Source organism: Haliotis rubra, unplaced genomic scaffold (assembly GCF_003918875.1).
Source record: "Haliotis rubra isolate DU_JTF1 unplaced genomic scaffold, ASM391887v1 Scf564, whole genome shotgun sequence".
NCBI lineage: Eukaryota > Metazoa > Mollusca > Gastropoda > Lepetellida > Haliotidae > Haliotis > Haliotis rubra.
This window is the reverse complement of record NW_025767262.1, coordinates 443,835-466,003: the sequence shown is the minus strand read 5'-3', so window position 1 is coordinate 466,003 and position 22,169 is coordinate 443,835. Positions and strand designations below refer to the sequence as shown.

General features: G+C 42.5%; 2 protein-coding genes across 2 annotated transcripts in view; both read right to left on the bottom strand.

Moving 5' to 3' along the window:
- The window catches only part of LOC124254113, a 29,446-nt gene extending 27,877 nt beyond the window's left edge, over positions 1-1,569 (bottom strand). The window contains exons 1-2 of the mRNA XM_046687990.1: positions 1,439-1,569; positions 330-537 (exon numbers count right to left, since the gene is read on the bottom strand). Coding sequence (XP_046543946.1) covers positions 330-494 — 165 coding nt within the window. The 5' untranslated portion in view covers positions 495-537; positions 1,439-1,569. The remainder of the gene's footprint in view (positions 1-329; positions 538-1,438) is intronic.
- Positions 1,570-8,989: 7,420 nt separating this feature from the next.
- LOC124254116 lies at positions 8,990-21,487 on the bottom strand. The gene is made up of 11 exons (XM_046687993.1): positions 21,449-21,487; positions 19,953-19,959; positions 18,611-18,781; positions 17,074-17,214; positions 16,354-16,467; positions 14,594-14,845; positions 13,812-13,947; positions 13,082-13,286; positions 12,734-12,880; positions 11,158-11,506; positions 8,990-9,264 (listed from the first exon to the last, which is right to left on the bottom strand). Exons 1-11 carry the CDS (start codon positions 21,485-21,487, stop codon positions 8,990-8,992), a joined length of 1,836 nt encoding a protein of 611 aa, XP_046543949.1.
- Between the last annotated feature and the right edge of the window lie 682 nt (positions 21,488-22,169).

The window sequence follows — 22,169 nt, the reverse complement described above, 5'->3', positions numbered from 1 at the left end:
GTCCCAAGCAGAAAATGGGTACCTGGTGGGATAACTCATGTGACTATTACTCTTCTAGCGCCTTACAGACAGCTTGCGTTATTTTGGGTAATAATGTGTTAGTTCTTTTAGCATGCACAAGTGTGTGGAAACTTGAGCTTAATAAATGGCCATTATTATTATTATGTGAAAGTTTATTCAAAACTCTGTTTAGATATGGCTTAACAAGAAATTCTATTGAAAATTGGTCCCTAGACTGAAAAGGCACAGATGCTATATCTTCCTGTAGATCCTATTATATGCATAATATATTGACAAGTGTAGATACGTTATTGGATAGTTCTGTATACCTGTGGACGAGCTTCTAATGAAAAATCATTTGCTTGGAAACAGTTTGAGCCAAATCTGTATTGGTAGAATTTGACCCCAACTCTCTTTGTCAAAGAACCCGTCCCAGTGGGCTTGGAGCTGCCGACTGTTCTGGTAGTCCACTTCCGGGCGCCCAGACTGACCATCGTGGACAACGCCAGGACTGGGAGGGCTTGCGTCTATCGTCACCTGGATCAGAACGTAAAGGAGTAGTTTTAAACAACAGAAAATGGCATTTACAAAATAATTTAGAAATTTATGAATGTCATTTTTGTAATATTAAGAGCACGATGTTACAGAGTATATTCCATATCCATCACCAGTTTGACACCACTCTCTTTGTGTGTGGTGTGTGGTCTTGTGCATAGAGCCCCAGTCAAAAATCAGAAGCTAAGCAACGTTGGTTACGGAATCTAGAAGTTTCTAGGACTTCGTACCTGCTCCACAACGCAACACATCCCACACATTTGGACTTACCTCAGGAAAGTAAGTTTGTTCAAAATTTATTCACTCATCAGAAAGTGGGTACAGATGGGATAAGTCATATGACTATTATGTATTAACCATCTTGCGCCTCACAGGCAACGTGGGTTATCCGGGGTAATAATGTCCAGATATGTTGTATACGCTTAGTGCATGCTCGTGTGAACACAGCTTTATATACTGGACAAAAATAGCTAAGAGATATATGTAAATTTTGAAATTATGAATAATGATGTATTTATTCTTTGACACATTAATAAAACATCAATCATATAAATACCAATATCCCTAACTTATTTTGTCCAGTATATTAAGTGGCCTCATTTCATTATGTTAATGAAACAACGATGAAGGAGTTTGAAGATTCCCAGAAATGTAGTGCTCCTCATAATAAACAAGCTATAAAACTTCACCCTTTAAGGAATATATCAGAAAAACATTTATCATGCACAAAAAGACAACATCTTTGAGTGGCACATGTAGAAGCTGTTGAATCAGATAAGAACAAACTTTATGGATGAACAACGTTCTTTATTCGGGAAGTACGACGTTTCGATACAGATTCTTGTATCGTTGTCAAGCAAGTGAAAAAAGACGTTCCACTCACTTTAAACCGCAGCTTTGTTGTAAGTTTTGCGTGGTTTGTTACAGTGACCTCTAGATGGTAGTCCGCGTCGTGTGATCCCTTGCTTTTGTCACTGAATATTCCTCCATGTGAAAGACTGCTGTCTACTACGGTAGGTTTTACTTGAAAGTGACGATGGTAGCAACCTTTGACCGGCGTGCAGTAGCAGTTAGCTCCCCTTGCGACACCAGCATAAGTGGTCTTGCAGTCAGCAATGCTCTGTTTTACCAAACATTTGACTGTATTATATACAATAAACATTACAATCACGCACAAATAACGTTAGTTAACATTCACTGTTAGATACAGGTCGAAAGTATCACAATGGGATAAAAATCAAGTTCGATAACTCGGCTGTTAATAGTTTTGGCTGGACAGATTTTCTTACCGTTGTCTCCCCTTGCGCCGCGATGTGCTGAACTCCATGCACGATGTTGCGACCGTGGTACCTATCCACAATCTGCCATGACACCGTCTCTAAACCGCTGTGCTCATCGTATGCGACCCACTCCATCCTGTAAATACAGTCATTTTATCATGTTAACACTCACTTTCATATATCATTGTAATATATTTCACAGTGATATACAATGAGAGACCCAGAGGTAAGTCTTAATGTCGCTGTGTTGTCATAATGCTGCATCTCCAAGCCAGTGATGAATTCTGCTCTTGTGAACCCACAAACTATTGTGGAGAGAATGTAAAAGAACTAAGGGTCCTTAGACCAGCGAATATTTCCACGATTAAGTGAGTCCAACAAACAACTGTACACAAAAAGAATAACAACCGATGTGGGGATTCGAACCCAGAACAAGCGGATTCCTGCATGGCTAGAAACTGTCATTCGTACACACCCAAATGCCGAATCCAACAAACACTGGTAGGCAGAAAGTATTAAAACCGGAGCGGTGGTTCAAACCAAGATCGAAGATGATATTTGCATTGTTAAGAGAAGTATTTCTTACGCATCAAAATTCCGAATAATTTTGACAAATGTGCCCTTAGACATTCAGATACGTCCGTGGCAAGAATATTAAGCTGATATTAATTTTAAAACTACTTACGTCATTTCGGCGAATTCCTCCACATTGTGAACGTTGAGATTGAGTCTGTCTCCTCTGGTGAGCCACAGGTTCTCTATGACTGGAGGTGATGTGTCGATATGGACTGTCACGCTCTCTTCTTTCATGTCCGACTTGATGTCATAAGCTCGAACCCAGAAGCGCACAGTGTCACCATCGGCAAGAGAGGGTCTTATAGTCTGTGACTGAGTCAGGCCTTGACTGGTGAACACATTAGCAGCGGGGGGACTTGTGATGGACGATCCTCCTTTGTGGTCGACCCTGTACGCCGATAGGAACCGAGTTACGCCTGTTGAATATAAATCCCATTTGATGCATATCTGTAATATCAGAGATGATACTTAACTAATCAGAAGAGTGAGTGAGTGGGTTTAACCCGTTTTGAACAGAGTTCCAGTTATATGACGGGTACCAGCTTCATGAAGGGTGAACCCCGAAGTGATGCAGGTAGACCATTAATTTTGGCGATCATCTTGCATCACACAGCTGTTAATGTTCGTTTCTGAAAATCGTACACATGCAAATTTCACGTCACCCACCAATCATCAAGAGCGATTACTGTACAAACAACTATGGTCATAAAGAAGTGCAGAGGTGATGCATTCTCACAACATTCATTATTATCACATCAAAATTGACTCACTCCGATATGTCTCCCAATTTTTCAATCGTAAATCCAAAATGAGTTCCCCTACTTGTTTTTAAGAGAAGCCGACGTGTCGACTTTATGAAGGAACCCGCGAAGATCCGGGTTAGAATTGATCTTCAGTCGCCCATGCTTGTCGTAAGAGGCGACTAACGGGATCGGGTGGTGGTCAGGCTTGCAGACTTGGTTGGCACATGTCATCGTATCCCAATTTGTAGATCGATGCTCATAGTCACTCGATTGTCTGGTCCAGACTCCATTATTTACAGACCACCGCCATACATCTCGAATATTGCTGAGTGCGGCGTAAAACTAAACTCACTCACTCAATTCTCAAACATTTACCACTTCGGTTAACCACATCATGGCATGGTGCTGAAAATCCTAGAAACATACAACGAACCGACCGGGATTCTAACCCACGGTGATTGTGTTCTGTCTTGCTCAAAGGTACTCACATATCTCTGCATAGCAAATAGCGACGCCTTAAAAGATAGGAGCACATGTACACGATTGTGTAAGGGAAGATATGCTGCACGTTGTACAGAGCGATCGTATCGTTAAAGTGATCGTAACTCCCATACTTTAACACAGACTTAAGGCAATGGTAGCGCTGTGGTACAACGTAGACTTGCTCAGGTATTAATTGAGAGTTTAATGAACCATTCTAAAGAAATATATATAACAGACTGGCGTACTGTCCGCTTACCTAGATTTGCCTCTTTAAAGGAAAGAATTACTATGTATCCATGGGCTTAGCATTCAGTACAGCCTTGGAGCAAGGCTAGGGTACAACGCCTTGTCAACGTTGGAGCCAACGTTGTGTGCAGACTCACAACCCCTAGTGTACAGTACACAACCCTGTGCGTTTAAAAGAACCCACGAATCCGTTCGTAAATGGCCACATGAATACGTGCAAACACCTACTTGCGGGTACAGAAACGTGCAGTGAAACTTAGACAAAGTACTGTGACTATTTGTCCCCAACTGCTATTTGGTACCTCGTAAGGATGGGAAAGCCACATTAACTCGGTGCGCCTGGTGGCTGCAAGAGTTGTATGATCTCCAGGGAGTTGAGATTGATAATACGATGTGCCGTTGAGATTGATATTCTAAGATCGAGGGAAAAACAAAGCTCCTTTGAGCAGTTGAGCTGGATATTGGATAATAGCATAATAACAACAACGATACACATGTATACTACCCATCAAAAGTTTAGACTCACTTAAAGCACTCACTATATTTTAAGTGTGTATATATATATATACATGAAAGCATGTGCACATGAAAAGCACATGAAAGCATGTGCAAATATCGTGCATGTCAGGGGCGTACCCAGGAAAGAAATGAAGTGTAGGCACAACTGGACGTGCAAGACCTCTGGAGGTGTTTGTGTACATGTTTGCTCTAGACAGCACTTCCTGCTATATTGTCCTGAGAAAGCATTTCATAAAATATATTTTCAAAAGGAATTTGAACTGATATATTTAGTATTCTAAGAAATATTTTTAACATATTAAACAGAAGTCACTATAAAATGTATATGCATTAGTAAAATCTGTAGACTAGTGGTAGTTATATCGGCTGAAGCCAATTTCTCAGTGCAAGTGATGACCTACGGACATCACCGATGGTGGACCGACGGTTCGTCTTGGTCCTCCTCATTGCACTGAAGGATCTCTTGCTTGAGGCCCATGTCACGGGCATAGTGATGAATTGCCGAAACATATAAGTGTAGGCACGTGCCGTAAGTGCCTAATTGCAGGTACGCTACTGCATGTGAACAGCTGCGTTTTGGTGTAAAGTTTTGTTAAGAATTTACCATTTTTCACTGAGTTTCATCATTTATTGAACTCATGACAATAATCTTTTCAACGTTACCAATTTGTTTTACAATACATCAGTTCATGTGTAAACAGTACCTTTAAACAGTATGGAATATTTTGCAAAATGTAATTTTCTGACTAAAATTGATATTTTATACTTATCCTGAGTAATGCTAATTATGCTTGTCTCCTTCCTCTTGCGAATGATAGTGGAACACTTGAAATCCCTTGAAGTTCCCTTTTAAAAAGCGGACGTAAAATCACTCACCCAAGAGTAGCGTCCCTTTCCTCCCTTTGGCGCCCAAATGGTCACATGATCGGCCATATTTGTCACTCTCTCCGTATGTAAGCCCGACACCCGGATTTACAGGGAAATCCAGAGTGCCATAAGAGGGGAGGTTGGGAGGGCTAACCTCATGAGTCAGGATAAGTATAAAATCAATTTTAGTCAGAAAATTACATATTTTTCCTTATCCTGACTCATGCTAATTATGCTTGCAGAATCCGTCGGAAACGGTGGTGGGTCAAGCCACGTTCTGGATTCACTGGTTGTAGATTTACGTCCTGTATTACCCCCCTTGGGAACTTATGACGGCACTGTTGAAGATTCTTTCAACTTCTCTCTGATGAGTCTGGGGGGACCACAACTTGTCAGATTTCTTCCGAAACTTCTCCTGACATTTTCGTGTGGATTTTAGATATACTAATATTCCATTAGTTATCTATTGCAACTCCATCTCTTGATGCGCGCATCAAGTGGAGATGCGACCCTTCTTCATGTACGAGTATGTCCTATACAAGTACAGGGTCTATCACTCATGCTAGCCTGTCCTAGACGTGTGCATGGACTTTAACCATTTGCTCTCCAGAGCGTTGGTTTTCACAAGTCACGTGATAAAAGGGTGAGATTTTCTCAGCGCCTTTGTGGAACCGTTAGTTGTTGTGCTACAACAAGTGGCCCAAACTGGTGAATGCCTGAGACGTCTTCAGTGGCAATGTCTCTGAACACCGTGTTCGATCTGCAAAAGCAGCCCTCCATTATAGTTGTAATCGAGCAGTTTCCATGCAGAGCAAGTGTTGACGCCAGGGCTCTGACTTCGTGTGGATTGGAGGCTCGTGGAGGCTCAAGTCCTGCTGCTTTATAGGCCCTTAGTATAACGGCTCTCATCCAGATCGATATCGTTGTCCTAGAGACTTCCGTGGGCGTCTCAGTGGATAAGGGGATGAATAGGCGCTTGAATTTTTGTCTCCTTGTTTTAGTTCTTTGTAAGTAGACTTTAAGTGCTCTGACTGGGCATAAGGATAGATCCTGCGTATCCTGTGGCCCAAGGACTGTAGATAGTGCTGGGATGTGGAACTGTCTGTCAGGCTGACCAGGCAGTTGGTTCTTGGCGATAAAATCCCATCTCAGTCCCAGATGTACGATGTCACGATGTCTTGATTCAAATCGTGTTCGTTCAAAGTCCAGAGCATGTATTTCTGACATCCTTGCAGCTGTTGCTAGGGCGATCAGGAACAGCGTTTTCTGAGTTAGTAGTTCAAAGGATGTCCGTTCTAGAGGCTCGTAGGCATCACTGGTGAGATGTTGTAGAACTATGTTGAGATCCCAGGCAGGAGCCTTAAATTTCTTTTGTTGGTCTTCCAACTTGAACGAGCGTAGTAGTGCCAGAATCTCTGGTACTTTGGTCAGCTTGATACCCGTTTTCATGGTGATAACTGTACTGAGGGCAGCTAAGTACGTTGAGAGTGTTGAACCTTTTAAGTGTCTCGTCTGTCGTAGATGACATAAGTATTCCGCCACTTGAGGATGTGTTGCTTTCACCGCTGTAAAGCCTTTCCTCTTTGCATATTGTTCAAATCTCTGCCACTTGTCGTCGTACAAGTTGCGAGTTGATCTGCATAGAGCTAGTGTTACTGCTTTCGCTGCTCTGGCGGAGTACCCTCTAATCTTCAGTCAAGCTTTGATATCGCTCCACGGCGTGTAGCTGGAACAATGCCGGATTCCCGTGAGCTTGCTTGGTGTGTGGATGGACGAGCAGGTTCGACCACTCTGGTAGTTTCAGGGTTGGACTTCCGAGTTCTTGTATGAGGACGGGAAACCATACCCTCGCTGGCCAATAGGGCGCGACCAAAATCAGTTGCAGCGTTGTTGTCTGCTTGATTTTCTGTATTACTTGTGGTAGTAGTGCTGGAGGTGGAAACGCATAAGCGTTTAGTCCTTCACATGAGATGCTTAAAGCGTCTGTTGCCCATGCCTGAGGATCCGGAATCGGAGAGACGAATGTTGGTAGTTGCTTGTTAATCATTGTCTGTATGATGAACCGGAACGCCTCTGGGTGTAACATCCACTCCGTCGGAGATGGTTGTAGTGGACGAGATAGGGCGTCTGCTATGACATTCTTTGCTCCTGGAATGTGGCCTGCCTTCATGTAGATGTTCAGGTCGTCGACGATACTGAACAGGAGAAAGCTGAGTTGTAGCAGACTTATTGATCTTGTTGATCCTTGTTGATGTAGAATGCCACTGTGGAGTTGTCCGTGTGGACCATGAGTCTTGCGTTCTTTAGTACGCTGGACCAGTGTTGTAAAGCGTTGATCACTGCTTTCATCTCCAACAAGTTGATGTGCAGACTCTGATCCTGACTCGACCACTTCCCTGCTGCCACTTCGTTGTCGAGGTGGGCACCCCATCCTTGTAGCGATGCATCTACGTAGAGATGAGTGTTGCAAACCGGCTCTGACAAAAAGGTTCCTCCGCAAACATTCGACTTCCGAGTCCACCATAGGAGGTATGGTTTCAGGCTGTACGGTAGTATCAGCGGATCCAGACTGTCGAGATGGGCGTTCACAAATATTTGTAGTGGGCGCAGCTGTAGTCTCCCTCTGTGAGTCATGTCTTGAGCTGAGGTGAATAGACCAAGCGTGCTTTGCCAACGATCCTCTGGGACGACTGTGTGATTCTGTGGTGTGATGAGCCATATTCCCAGCAATTGAAGATCCTGTTTTGGTTCCAACTCCGATTAGGAGATTACTAGCCATCTACTGCAATCATGTCCTACGTTGTAGGTACGTGGATCTAGGAGCCCTTGCCATGTCCGACATGGAAGCGGAGAGATGATCGATTCTGGAATCATGGCTTGAAGCTTGTCTCATCAATCTTCCGGTAATATGTAATGAAGATGTTGTCACCAGAATCCGAACATTGTGCAGCGATGATGCATAATACGTCGTCTCTAGGTCAGCAAAAATCTATGATGTACTGGGACTGCCATCGATGTGAAGTCTATTTATAGTCGATCGGCTGCCGCGAGCAGAAACCGTCTCACGCTTGTCGCTGCAAGTCCCCAGATAACCAATATTAAATCTGCTGACAGGGGAAGTCCTCTATGACCCGTGAAGATAGTCGAACCACGCTGTACCCTGCTAACTGGACTGTAAATGGAGCCTTTCCCACGTTGAAAGAGTTAGTTTACAACTGTAGACGAGTTGTTTACAACTGTAATGATCCTTGTAGAATCTTGTGCAGTCGTTGATTTCTTCATCAACACTTTCGGCTTGTGCCGGACTTACACGAGTGAACACGTGTAAAGCACGAAAACTTCGCCACGTAGTATCGATGTAAGCAGACTGTTCCCTGTCTGTTGTGACTGTATTCTTCAACTTTATAATCTTTACTGCAGTCGTCATCTTATACAGATGTTCTGTAAAGTTGACCGTAACCGATGTCTCGCTGAGGAACTGCGACAATGCTGTTAACTGTCCCTTTGATATCTTGTAAGCCCATGTGATGAAATTTCATCTTTAGTGTATCATCGGATGTTATCTGACATCTTTACTTCAGGTGTGTCTCTTCTTCTTTCAGCCACTCGTTGATCCAACATAGCCAACATCTAGTTGTAGTGTCCACTTGTGTTATCTTCTTATCTTGAATATCTATTACGGGATTCACTGATGATCTTGTAATCTCAAGCCCTGATGTATCATGAAGGGCTCCGTATGATGAGGGAGAAATCTGCTATCATTGAACAGCGGGACATGCTGACTCCTCCCGTGAGTGCCTCGCGCAGGTTGATGAAAGTCCAAGTTGGAAGATCCGTATCTGCGCAGTCTGTAGAATGCTGGAGAATGACTGGATCTACTTCTGTGTTAGAATCCTTCCTGCTGAGACGCTGAAACTGCGTGGAGGCTCCATCGTGGACTGCTAACGCTAAGCTGGCGTTCGTTGAATCCTCCAGGCTTTTAACTGCTGATACTTCTGACGGTAAAGATCTTCGCAAACGTAACCGTTCGTGCAGGCCTTCATCCGAAAGAGCTTATATAGCTAATATTCCTTCGCGCAGGTCGACTGTCATCGGAGGGGTCTGCTATGCTGCTATGTAGAGTTCTCGAGACTTCTAACTTCTAAGTTAGACATTCCCTCTCTGAAGATTCATAATGACGTAAGTCTCTGTATGTAGATCTGTATGTAGATCCGATGCGATCTTGAATCCTTCCTCAGGTGGATTCCTGGACGTAGCTTCCCTCTGTAGGAGTACCTTCGCGCAGGCTCTTGATGGGCGTCAGAGTCCGGTGGAGATGACGACTTATATCTCGCGACGTCTGTAGGTTTCGGGAGAACGCCTCGATTCCTTCCTGCGTGGAGACCTCTTAGCAGCACTCTCTGGAGGGTCTACTACAGATGGTGAAGATCGTCGTGTCCGTGAGCCTTCGCGCAGGGCTCCCTCTTCATCCAGATGTGGTGGGAGACTGTAGAGCCTTCACGCAGGCTAGTAGACGTTGTAGCGGTCTTCATAGCAGCCTTCTCCTGAGCTGAGCGCGGCGTTCCATCATCGACATCATCTGGTCTGTAAACTGTTGCATGAACAGTCCCGGGTTGAAGTTCTGCGTTGTCTGGAAGAGACTGCTGCAGGGATGATGCATCTGATACTGAAGAGACGTCATCTAAGGCTCGCTGCACTCGTGAAGAATTGACGCTGGTTGATCTCTGGTACCCAATGTCTGCGTTGATAGCAGGTGTTCTGTCAATGTCTGCGCCGATACCAATGCCGATGTAGCTGTAGAAGCAGGCTTCGTCTTCTTACTGACGATGGTGACTTCAGGTATGAGGATGGGTAGATCATCATAAACATCTGTTTCTTCTGGAGGAACAATCTCGGCTGAGAAAGACCTCGTCTTCTGTGTAGAGCTGATCTTAGACTTCGCTGAAGTCTTCATGGTAGTAGCCTTCTTCTTCTGCGAAGATGAAGATTTGGCCTTCTTCATCTGCGATGAGGTCTGCTCAGTAGACGATGATCTCTTTATATCCTCCGGCGTTCACCCCTGGTACATCGACCTGCTCCTGAGAAACGTTCAGCAATTCACTAGAATTATGAATATCTGCAGCAGTGGTTAACACACGGTTATCAGCGCAATCACTGCATTTAGACATGACTTGTGAATACCTACGTACCCAGTCCTTAGCACGTCTATGGATGGAAAAAAGGTAATTAGTAAATTCAACAAAGGTTAAATTTACACAAAACTTACAGCGAGAGCTGAAAGAACCTGAAACAGTGCAATTAGGACATAATAAATGAGGGTCAGCCGCAGACACTCGGTACCTACAACGAATACAAGTTTTCATGAAATGTTAACATGAAGAAAACACATGTCAAAACAACGGAAAATTTAATCAAATTTCCAACCATAATGTAGAATATAATCCTAAAACCGTATACAGCAATAATTTTTATGTAAGGTCCGAAAATATAAAAGGATATGTGCCGTATAGGGACCCAGGTGCTCTCACAACCGTCCTCAAGGGCGAAGAAGGAGAGAGTGACAAATATGGCCGATCATGTGACCATTTGGGCGCCAAAGGGAGGAAAGGGACGCTACTCTTGGGTGAGTGATTTTACGTCCGCTTTTTTAAAAGGGAACTTCAAGGGATTTCAAGTGTTCCACTATCATTCGCAAGAGGAAGGAGACAAGCATAATTAGCATGAGTCAGGGTAAGGAAAATATCTAGTTTAGGACCGTTGACTGAAGTAAGTGGCTACATTTACACTAGTGAGTCTAAACTTTTGATGGGTAGTATATAAGACTTCATCCATCAAGATGCTGAATATGCATGACCACTATATTTTCATCACAAAGCTTCAGATCCTACCTTGAACATTACTGATGGCAGAGACTCTTCTATCACCTTCGTTGTCATCATAGTCGGAGCCGAGACCAGCAACAGAAGCCACCCGCTGCAGCCACTTGTTGTTGTGATGCACGGTGTTGATGAATCTGTTGGTCCAGTCCACGGTCACTGCTGATGACGTAGTTTGCCATTCTGACGTTGCTGATGATGCTGTCGTCACACGGAGTTGTTTATTAGCCTGAACTGTTACAGCGGACGTGCCATCGTACATGAAGATCCTTCTAGCACTTCTGTGATTACCTGCCTTGTCGTAGGCAGAAAGGACTACGGAGTACACGCCCGCAGATGTCAGTGTGTAGCTGTTGGATGTCTGAAATGTTGGTTTAAATAAATCTACTCACCACGTAAACAAGAACTGCATTTTACAATCGAGTATATACATAAAGAATACTAAACAATGGTCACGTGTAAACTCGTGAATGGTAGATTTCGCTCGTTGGATACCAAACCATTCGCGAGTTTCATAAATATGGTATTGCACGGGACATCGTTTAGTAGTTTATTTATGACTCACCCAACATTAGCAAAATGATATCTCAGAATTCAACATACAGAACGAGCGCATTACGCCGTCATAACAGGCGTCACGCGTATGAATACATTTCATTTATGATTGTCAACATTAGTCTATTTAAATTGATTTCTTGTTGAAGAAACAAAGGGGTATGAAAAAGGGGACCAACTGACTTCAACCAACATATTATTATTTTAGATAAATGCTATTACACGCAACCATGCAAAGAACAGATGAATATCTCAAACTGACTTTGAGATGCGTTGTGACACTTCTCCTACCCAGAGTTCCATGCGGCAAGCCAGCATAGTACCTCTGCCACAGGCCAGAAAAATGTGACGATTCGTCACATCTTGCAATGTCCATTCAATTAATGTACAGATTTCTTTAACTCTTTTATTTTTGACGAGTCTACACATCTAACTAAACATCTTTAATATAATGGTTTAGTTTCACTGAGAAAATATCCTAAAACATGTAACACTATTTCGATTTGCGTAGCGATCCTTTGTTTACATAGATTGTACGGCTCCACGTGCAGTCGGAGAGCAAACGATGCAGCCAGTTTGATATCTAGTTATGTACTGTCATAGACCTAACTGTTGCAGTTGTGGAAGAATATATATGTAACAATGTAAAACATTATGAAGAGAGCGCCGAAAAGCTTTCGTGAGTCCAGTCTCTTCTTATTATGAATATGCGCGTTTGATTACAAACAAGAGAAAAGTCCGGTCACGTGATATGCAAATTAGCCTGTGGCAGTGACGTTATGTTAAGTCATCGCTGTGCCGGAGTGTGGCGTTGTGAATGAAAGCCGACATTTTGCTTTGATCACGTTACTTTGGTCATGTGACCGAGTGTAAATAGTTCCGGCAGCACGCTATGTGTAATAACATTGTAGATTCATTAAATTGTGATATCTTCAACGGGTGAGTAATAATATATGTTCTCAGCACAGCAAGGGCTGCCCACGGTCCACGATACGGCACATTCCTTGTAATGTGATGAAGATGGCACTCTTACCGTTGAACTGGTTAACGTTTTAGTGTCGACCTGACGTTTCACTCTGAGTTCAGCCCCTACGGCGTGGAGCTCATACACTTCCCTCACAAAGTGGTCGACACCTGCATCAGCATCGGCCCAGCCACTCCAGCGAAAGGAGGCTGTGGACTGAAACATGTCACGGAATTAGACCAAGGCAGATATTTTACCCAATTTTACAGTTTGATGACTTTAGGAGACTTACACTGAGTAAAATGTATTGGAATGCAGAATATACCCGTCCATATACTTGAAGTTTTGAAGACATCCGGAAACCTACACAGAGTGAAATGTATTGCAGTGAATGTATGTTGCCTGATATACACTTACAGTTTTGATGATATTGGGAGCGGTCAGCATGCTGCCAACACAGGCAGTAGAGCCAGTACAGTGATAGGGATCCACCAGGTCAATGGTCATCGTAAAGGTGTGGGTCTGTGTGGCACCACTGTAGTAGTGGGTTGCCAGTGTATTACTCTCCTTGTTCCGGACCTTGACGTTCCCTCCATTGCTTGTTGCATAGGAGAATTCGATACTGAAAATAGGAATAATGGTGATGAACATGATGATCATGATGATGATGATGGTGCTAGTGGTGGTGATAATAATAATGATGAGGATGAGGAGAAGGAAGATGGTGATGGTAGTGGTAATAATGATGATGATGATGATGATGATGATGATGATGATGATGATGATGATGATGATATAAATGACAGAAGGAACGAGAGCTGACGAACAGTGACCTACAGTGGTTCAAGAATACGTAACTGATAAACTGGAATCAAATAACATATTTCATGGCCAGGCTACCATTCAACTACATCTAATTACACAACCAGCCATTTCCATTTATATCACTTCCTAGTTCACACAAACGTACAGATGCATTGTATATTCACGGTAATGTTTTTGTACATATATGCCGCTAGCATTGTGTCCTGAGCAGACACAACCTATAAACATTCCATCTGGAAGCTAATGATGACAAACCGTTTGAATGGACCTCCTTGAACCCAGCAGTATTTTGAAAGATCTTACAACTGAATCCCCTACTCACGCGTCTTTGTGTTGAAAGGGTAGAGGTAGTACAGACGATCCTGTGGGGTTTCCTTCACACGTGTACAGGTTTGTGTCGGGGCTGGTTCTGCTGGCTCCACCGCAGTTGAATGTCTTCGTCGAGGTCACACGTCCACCTTGGTACAACCACTTCGTTGAAGGATATGTTTAAGGCATTTTCGTGTTGGTTATTTGGTTATATTGGTTGTATTGGTTTTGTTGTTACAGCAATATTTCAGCCATATGAAGGCGGCCCGGAAGTTATCGCGTCTGGACGAGACAATCCCGTGATTGATATTGCGAACAACCACCCATGACGTCATCGTATCAACGACATCAAGACAGACCACTTGAACCATTTGATCGGTTTGACCAGGTTGCCGGAGACAAATTCTAAGCCAGAATCCCTCTTGGATTTGTCATTAGCATGCCCAAAGCTTGGACTGTTTTATCCAGAACAGTAGCTACACCAGAAACCCTAAGTTTAGTTTGACACCGCTTTTAACAATATTCCTGCAATATGGGCTTTAAACATTGTACCCGGGCCTTCGGTGTTAGAGAGAACGCATAAACTGCTAGGCTATCCACCGTCCCCCTCTAAGGTAGGTGTTCTGAAATTGTGATATTAATTAACCAATTAAGTTATTACATGTACAAGCAACTGAAGCTATTTTGCCAACGGTGGTTGGTTCTTTGGACGACCTTATGCAAATTCTGGTCAGCGTGAATATTGTGAAAGAATACTTTTAATTGCGTTTTTGAAGTGTCGGGTGGACTACATACCTCTCTTAAGTTTGATGGTAGTTGTACCGCTGACAATGCCCACTTTGAAGCCTTCAATGAATGCATGTGCGGTTGGGGGTGTTGCTTTATAGTCAGACGTGAACTTGTAGTACATTCTGGATGGAGAGTTGATGTTGGACCATTTCGTGGACTGGGATGGACCACTGTTGATGTTTGGAGGTGCTTCGGCTGTGTCACCATTGCTGGCCGTCAGTCGCAGGATGTTGTAGTGTATTGTGGGCTTTGTTGTAACTGTAACATTGAAATTTCAGATATACTTTTAGTCTATAGGAACAAAGAAGGGGGATGTTGATAGTTCATCTGCAGGTCTCAGACGTTTATCCTTTGGTGAAAGCCACGGCACAGGTGCTTGATTCTGACCTGGGGATCCTTTCACGAAGCAGCCTTTACGAAGGTTAACCTTAACCCCCATTCTTCAGGTTCCACTGCACTAAATCAGAATCACATGCTCCCTGAGCGAGAACCATATGTAACATCTGAAGAGATAGAGACATGTGACAGCTGTGATTGGATGAAATAGTGTAAGATTTATATATTATTTAAAAGCACATCCATCCAGAAATTAACACTATGACTTATGCTTATTGTGTGTACACATATTTTCCAGTAGGTGACATTTGGTGCGAAACTGGGGTTGATGTGTCCAGCTTCCTGTGCTCGGAAAATTAGCCGGAATTCTGTTTTGATAGTAGTTTATAGGCCAGACTGTACCCATGTGTACATGGAATGGCTGTTCACAGCCTGGATGATTTTAAAAGAAATATAACGTTACTATAGAAGTCTATGGGAAAACATCTGGTGTTGTGTAACCCTTAACATTGCACTAAGGTTACCTCAGTGACTTACCATCACCTTAGTGCTTAGTGACAGTTAATGTAAGACACGAGAGTGTAAACATTATACGATATTGCTAAAGCACTTACAGGTCAATTAATGGTATAATTACACATGTTGTATCCCCGGCTGTTTAGTTGGCATAATTGCCTCTTCAAAAAAGTTAATTAATGAGTCTTTATTTGTGATTTGATATCTATAACTACATTGTACTACACCAATGGCTGAGCGGTATTTGAAAGGCGGCCGTCACCCAAACTGCCCAGCCACTTTCCGAGGATCAAGTCACGACCAAAAGAAAACATTATGCTTCTATCCCTAAGGGTCTAACAGTGGTCAGACTGGTTTCTGGTCACCCTGCTGTATCACTCACCTCAGTCACAATGTTATGCTTGAGTGGCCATTGTGTAACTGTAATTATAGACAACTGACCTGCGAATGACTCTGGGCTGCTGACCACGACAATAGTGGTAAGCTGCTTGCATTTCATTTGTACTGACATTTGTTGATTTATTTAATTTACGTAGCTCAGGGAATACAAAACGCCCCGATAAAACCCGCACTAAGTTTGCAGAACCAAAGTTTAATTCAAGGGGCCGACAACACAATGTTGGGGGATACGGATTTTAAAAAGATTGTCCCAGTAAATACTACATACTGTTTCCGTAGAAAGAAACTTCAGCAACAGAAATTACACCTGGCTTTGTATTTTCCTTCTTTTCTTACACCCCAGCCCCCAAAACCGTTATGGCTTAGAAAAATATTCCATATACCAGCCTCACAGCCCCACCCCAATCGACCCCTCCCCACGCTCCATCCCTGGCAGAAACACACATGTTCGATTACTTACATTATGTGAAACGTATTTAACAACATAAGTAACTGACGTATCGACAATGTCTTACTAGTCTGGCAGTTCTTCCCTGTGAAGCCACTGGTACAGGCACAGTTGCTGGCGTACTCCGATCTGCAGGTCCCTGGATAGCACCAGGTGCTGTCACTCCGCCACGAACATGCCTCTGTAATCCATAATGACAATTTATCATAAACAGTGAGTGGGTGAGGGAATTTACGCCGCTTTTAGCAAAATTCCAACAATATCACGGCAGGATCACCAGAATTGGGCTTCACACATTGTACCCATGTACCCAAATGCTTTAACCATCGGGCTACCCAACCGCCCCCATAATACACAGAATTATTTTATCATAACAATCTTCTTATTAGATATTGTGAAGTCTTTGGTCAATTAAAACAAATATAATATATTAAAATATTGACAGAGGAAAACACAATACATGTTTTGTTCATCATCATGTACCCGTGAAAATCCGGGTTATAATTGTTCCTCAGCAACCCATGCTTGTAGTAATAGGCGGCTAACGGGGTCAGTTGGTCAGGCTCGCTGACTTGGTTGACACATGTCATCGGTTCCCAATTGCGTAGATCGATGCTCATGCTGTTGATCACTGGTTTGTGAGCTCCAGACTTAGTTATTTACAGACAGCCGCAATATAGCTGGAATATTGCTGAGTGCGGCGTTAAACAACAAACCAACCAACCAAACCAATGATCATATACGTGACGTAGTGCTCGTATGTGTGTATGTGAAGGCGATTACTCACTGATACAGGATTTCTTGTTGGACGATGCCACGTATGCCCTGTGTCCTGCCTGCTCAGACACAACACCGTCACAACGACTACACGCCTGGTTTGTGCTGCTGGTGCACTCCTCGAGGTCGCAGTTGCTGATGGCAGTGCACACTGACAGGAAAGATGAGGCATACCATGAACAACGTGGGTCAGCATATAGATGAAGCGTAAAACTTTATGGATGAATTGTGCTAACCCTCTAGTTGTTTCATCGGCATTCTAGAAGTTGTTGAGTCAAAAATGAAGCATATTTATGGGTGATAACTCCTTGTTTATTGCATGGAGCGACGTTTTGATGTAGATTCTTACACCATCACTTTTAGCTTGATAACGAATAAGAATCTACATCGAAACGTCGCTCTATGCAATAAACAAAGCGTTGTCACCCATAAATATGCTTCATTTTTGACTCAACAACTTCTAGAATGCAGATGAAACAATTAGAAGGTTAGCACAAGTCGGAGGTTTCATCCCATAATCATACCAAAAGATTCTATTTGTTGTTACCGCGCCTTGGCTTATAGCAAGGGACTGGTTGGCTCTGAGTCAGTATATTTTGTCTGAGTAGGTTTTTCAATTTCAAACTGAGACATGGTATTTCAGTGATATAGTACTATGAAACCTAGAATCCGATCTCACATTGAAGTAGCGTATAGCCTCACAATATCCCCAATCTAGCTACCAGAACAGATAGTAAACACTGATGTCCGTGCAGCATGCAGTCCATCTGGCTTAAGCAGAGCATTGAGAACAATTGAGTTCGTGCTGCAGAAAGATCAGTGACTTGCAATGTATCTTCAGTATAAATATGGCTCCGCGACAAAATTTGAAATAAAAAGTTATTATCTCAGAGAAAATTCACATTGCACACTAAATTCTAGGACAAAAAATGAAAGATTGTGTAAGGTTTTACGCCGCTTTTAGAATTATTCTTGCAATATCAAAGCGAAGGACACAAGGAACGGTCTTCACACATTGCTCACATGTGGAAATCGAACCCGAGTCTTCAGCAAGAAGAGCGAACGCTTTAACCACTAGGCTACCCTACCGCCTCGTATGAAAAAACAAAACATGACAATAAAATATAAACTCGACAGAGAATCAGTTAAAAGAGTAATATACCAGATGTTCTCGGGTATGCATTAATGGTTTAATATTTGGCGAGTGTGTTTCCCATTACATGTAAACAATCTATTTTTGTTTTTTCGTGCATTTTTGTTTGTCTGGGGAACAGAAACAGGCCTAATCATCGACAATGGGCTAATTAAAGATAAAAATACTTTACAAGTTGTATATTTGACTGATACATAAAGCAATATTGTTTGTGCCAAATATAATCATTAAGCATTATTTAGCTGTTTACCATCACACAGTATTTAGTTGATTCAGAGTGTTTTAGCACCACACAATATTAGGTTGATTTAGAGTGATTCAACATTACGCGATATAATCAGTGTGTGCCTGCTTTGCCTAGTTTAATATTTTCTGTACAATCTGCTGTACTTACTTCTGCAGCGCTCCGGGCTGGCATAGAAGCCTGCATTACAGCTGACACACTTTCCGGGTGAGCTGCAGCTGCCTCCGCTGACGTACTGTGTTTTGCCGTTACTGTAGATGATGTGAGATGTCCTGTATTTGATGGTACAGGCAGCGGGGTTGATGTCACCGTCACAAATAGCTGAGGGGTGAACAAGTGAAACCAAGTAAAACTCAACTACCCAATACAATCTTTGCTACCTGGTTTGTATGTATGGGGTTGTAAATGTGTAACCTGGTTTGTATGCATGGGGTTGTCAATATATTACCTGGTTTGTATGTATGGGGTTGTCAATGTGGTACCTGATTTGTATGTATGGGGTTGTCAATGTATTACCTGGTTTGTATGTTTGGGGTTGTCAATGTGTTACCTTGGTTGCATATAAGGGGTTCTCAATGTGTAACCTGGTTTGTATGTATGGGGTTGTCAATGTGTTACCTGGTTTGTATGTATGGGGTTGTCAATGTGGTACCTGATTTGTATGTATGGAGTTGTCAATATATTACCTGGTTTGTGTGTATGGGATACTCAATGTGTTACCTGGTTTGTATGTATGGGGTTGTAAATGTGTTAACTGGTTTGTATGTTTGGGGTTGTCAATGTGTTACCTTGGTTGCATATAAGGGGTTCTCAATGTGTTACCTGGTTTGTATGTATGGGGTTGTCAATGTGTCACCTGGTTTGTATGTTTGGGGTTGTCAATGTGTTACCTGGTTTGTATGTATGGGGTTCTCAATGTGTTACATGGTTTGTATGTATGGGGTTGTCAATGTGTTACGTGGTTTGTATGTATGGGGTTGTCAATGTGTTACCTGGTTTGTATGTATGGGGTTCTCGATGTGTTATCTGGTTTGTATGTATGGGGTTGCCAAGATGTTACCTGGTTTGTATGTATGGGGTTCTCGATGTGTTACCAGGTTTGTATGTATGGGGTTGTCAATGTGTAACCTGGTTTGTATGTATGGAGTTGTCAATGTGTTACCTGGGTCGTATGTATTGGGTTGTCAATGTGTTACCAGGTTTGTATGTATGGAGTTATCAATGTGTTACCTGGTTTGTATGTATGGAGTTATCAATGTGTTACCTGGTTTGTATGTATGGAGTTATCAATGTGTAACCTGGTTTGTATGTATGGGGTTGTCAATGTGTTACCTTGGTTGTGTATAAGGAGTTGTCAATCGGTTACCTGGGCTATGTATAAGGGGGTTATAAGTTTTTTCCCTCGAGGTTTGCACAATAGGATTATCCGAGAACGGAAATGACTTGAATGTTAGGAATATTTGTAATTTGCGTTATAACACATATTACTTACATCCAAGCTTCAAAAGAGGGGATTGCCTCAGCTTATAAATAAGAACTTCCTGCCTGACATTTTCTCCCTTCCTCCGCAGTGGAATTATCTCATTTGCAATACAAAGTTCAAAGTCAGCGTTGACGATGGCGATGAATGTTACGATGTTATTTTTTCGTTTTGTTCTTTATTGATGATGTGGCCCACCATGTCGTGCAGTAAAGCAACACAAGCTACAGTCCCAGTACCCCATGGATCTGGGTGTTTTAAAAACAATTTACGAGTAGAGAAGGGCAAGTTAATCGGGAGCATGCATATGTTGAATATTTTGCCCATTGACACGTACACTCCAATTCGGAAATGACCCAGCCTCACTGGTGTTATTACCCAGAGTGTATACAGCTGTATGTTCTTCAAACAGTGGTATACGTGGGTTAGGAATGAATATGTTTCAGGATCTGTCAGACCATAGCCATCCTTTAGGGTTTCATCACAGTGGTAACCGTCTTGGGTCTGCATTACTTCGGGTTTTGCTCCCACATTAAGCAGACATGCCGTGATATAACTGGAATACTGTTAATAGCGGTGTTAACCCAAATCACTATTGATCTCAGTCTCAGTAACTTACGATGAGGACAGCTGACATCGTTTGTTGACCTGTACCCACTCTTGCAATGAAATGATTTGTCCGAGACTTGTCTGAAAATTTGAAATGTTTTCATTATACGTCATTGTCATTACTTTTGTAGCATATCACAACAGTCATCCGGCAACAGAGTCGTAAAAACCTGTATCTGTGGTCTAATGGACAGTGCGTCTGACCGGAAAGCATAAAGTTCGATTCTCGATCATAGCAAAAGAAAAATGTTTGTTACCCTGATTCGTGCTCGATATAACGGGGATAAAACCAGCACTTGACAGTCCTAGTTAGCTTTCTGTCTCTCTCTCTCGGGTATCCATGTTAAACTAGCATGGTATCTCAGTGTGCTGGCACTATAAGCCGGGTATAGTGCGAACTAGTGCAAGCACACACGCATACATGCATACACAGAAACAAAAGTGTGCATGCATGTCGCAATATAGTAGTCCAATAATCTTGAAAGCGACCTTAAACCTCGCCTAATGTTAGAAAACTGTTTGAAATTTTAAACGTTCATATAGCTGTTCAGTTATTATATATTGGGAAACAAATAAGGGAACATCGCAGCTTCATCACAGTGTTTTATATATATTGGGGCAACAAAGTGTTTATATAAGGGAACACCGCTTCATCGCAGTGTTTATATATTGGGAAACAAATAAGGGAACACCGCTTCATCGCAGTGTTCCTCTATTTATTATCAGATTTTCATCCATAGTGCGATACAGAGCTTGTGGTGAAATCTGGAAAAGAATAAAGGAACGCTTGTGCTGTGATGTGTTCCCTTATTTGTTCCCCTCAGTATATTAACTTCAGCTGTTGGACATTTGATTCATGATGAAGTTATGACGATGAACTCTTGTAACAAAGCACCTACCTGCTTCTTGTGCAGCGGTCCCAGTTCAAAAAGCCACATTTGGTCGTGTACTTGGAAGTCCGGTAGGTGATCTTTGTAACTACATTCTTTCTGGAAAGATATGTGTTAATATTATAAGCATATTAAAAGAACACAATGCCAACATTCGGGGTATTGTGACGATCCTTCTTTTGAAAACCCTAGACATCCTCTCGACTACCTTTAGAGAATAATGTCTTTCCGTTGGACAAAAACACCCCATGAAAAAGCCATGATTTTTTAACGTATCAGACAGTTGTGGAGAAAATCTCTGTAATAATGCCGTGCGTGGGAGGACCCTGAAAGAAAATGCGTGTGAGAAGACCCTAAAAAGCAGACTGATTATGCAAAGAATATGTATGAGAAGACACCGTAATACGATTGTGTTTATTCAATTCCATGTAAGAAGGTTGTGCTTGAGTAAATCCTGTATCAGGTTTGTACTTCAGGAGACCCCATCAGAAGGTTGTGCTTGAGTAAATCCTGTAAAAGGTTTGTACTTCAGGAGACCCCGTAAGAAGGTTGTGCTTGAGTAAATAGTGTAAAAGAGTAAATCCCCGTAAGAAAAAGGTTTGAACTTCAGGAGACCCCTGTAAGAAGGTTGTGCTTGAGTAAATCCTGTAAAAGGTTTGTACTTCAAGGAGACCCGTAATAAGGTTGTGCTTGAGTAAATCCTGTAAAAGGTTTGAACTTCAGGAGACCC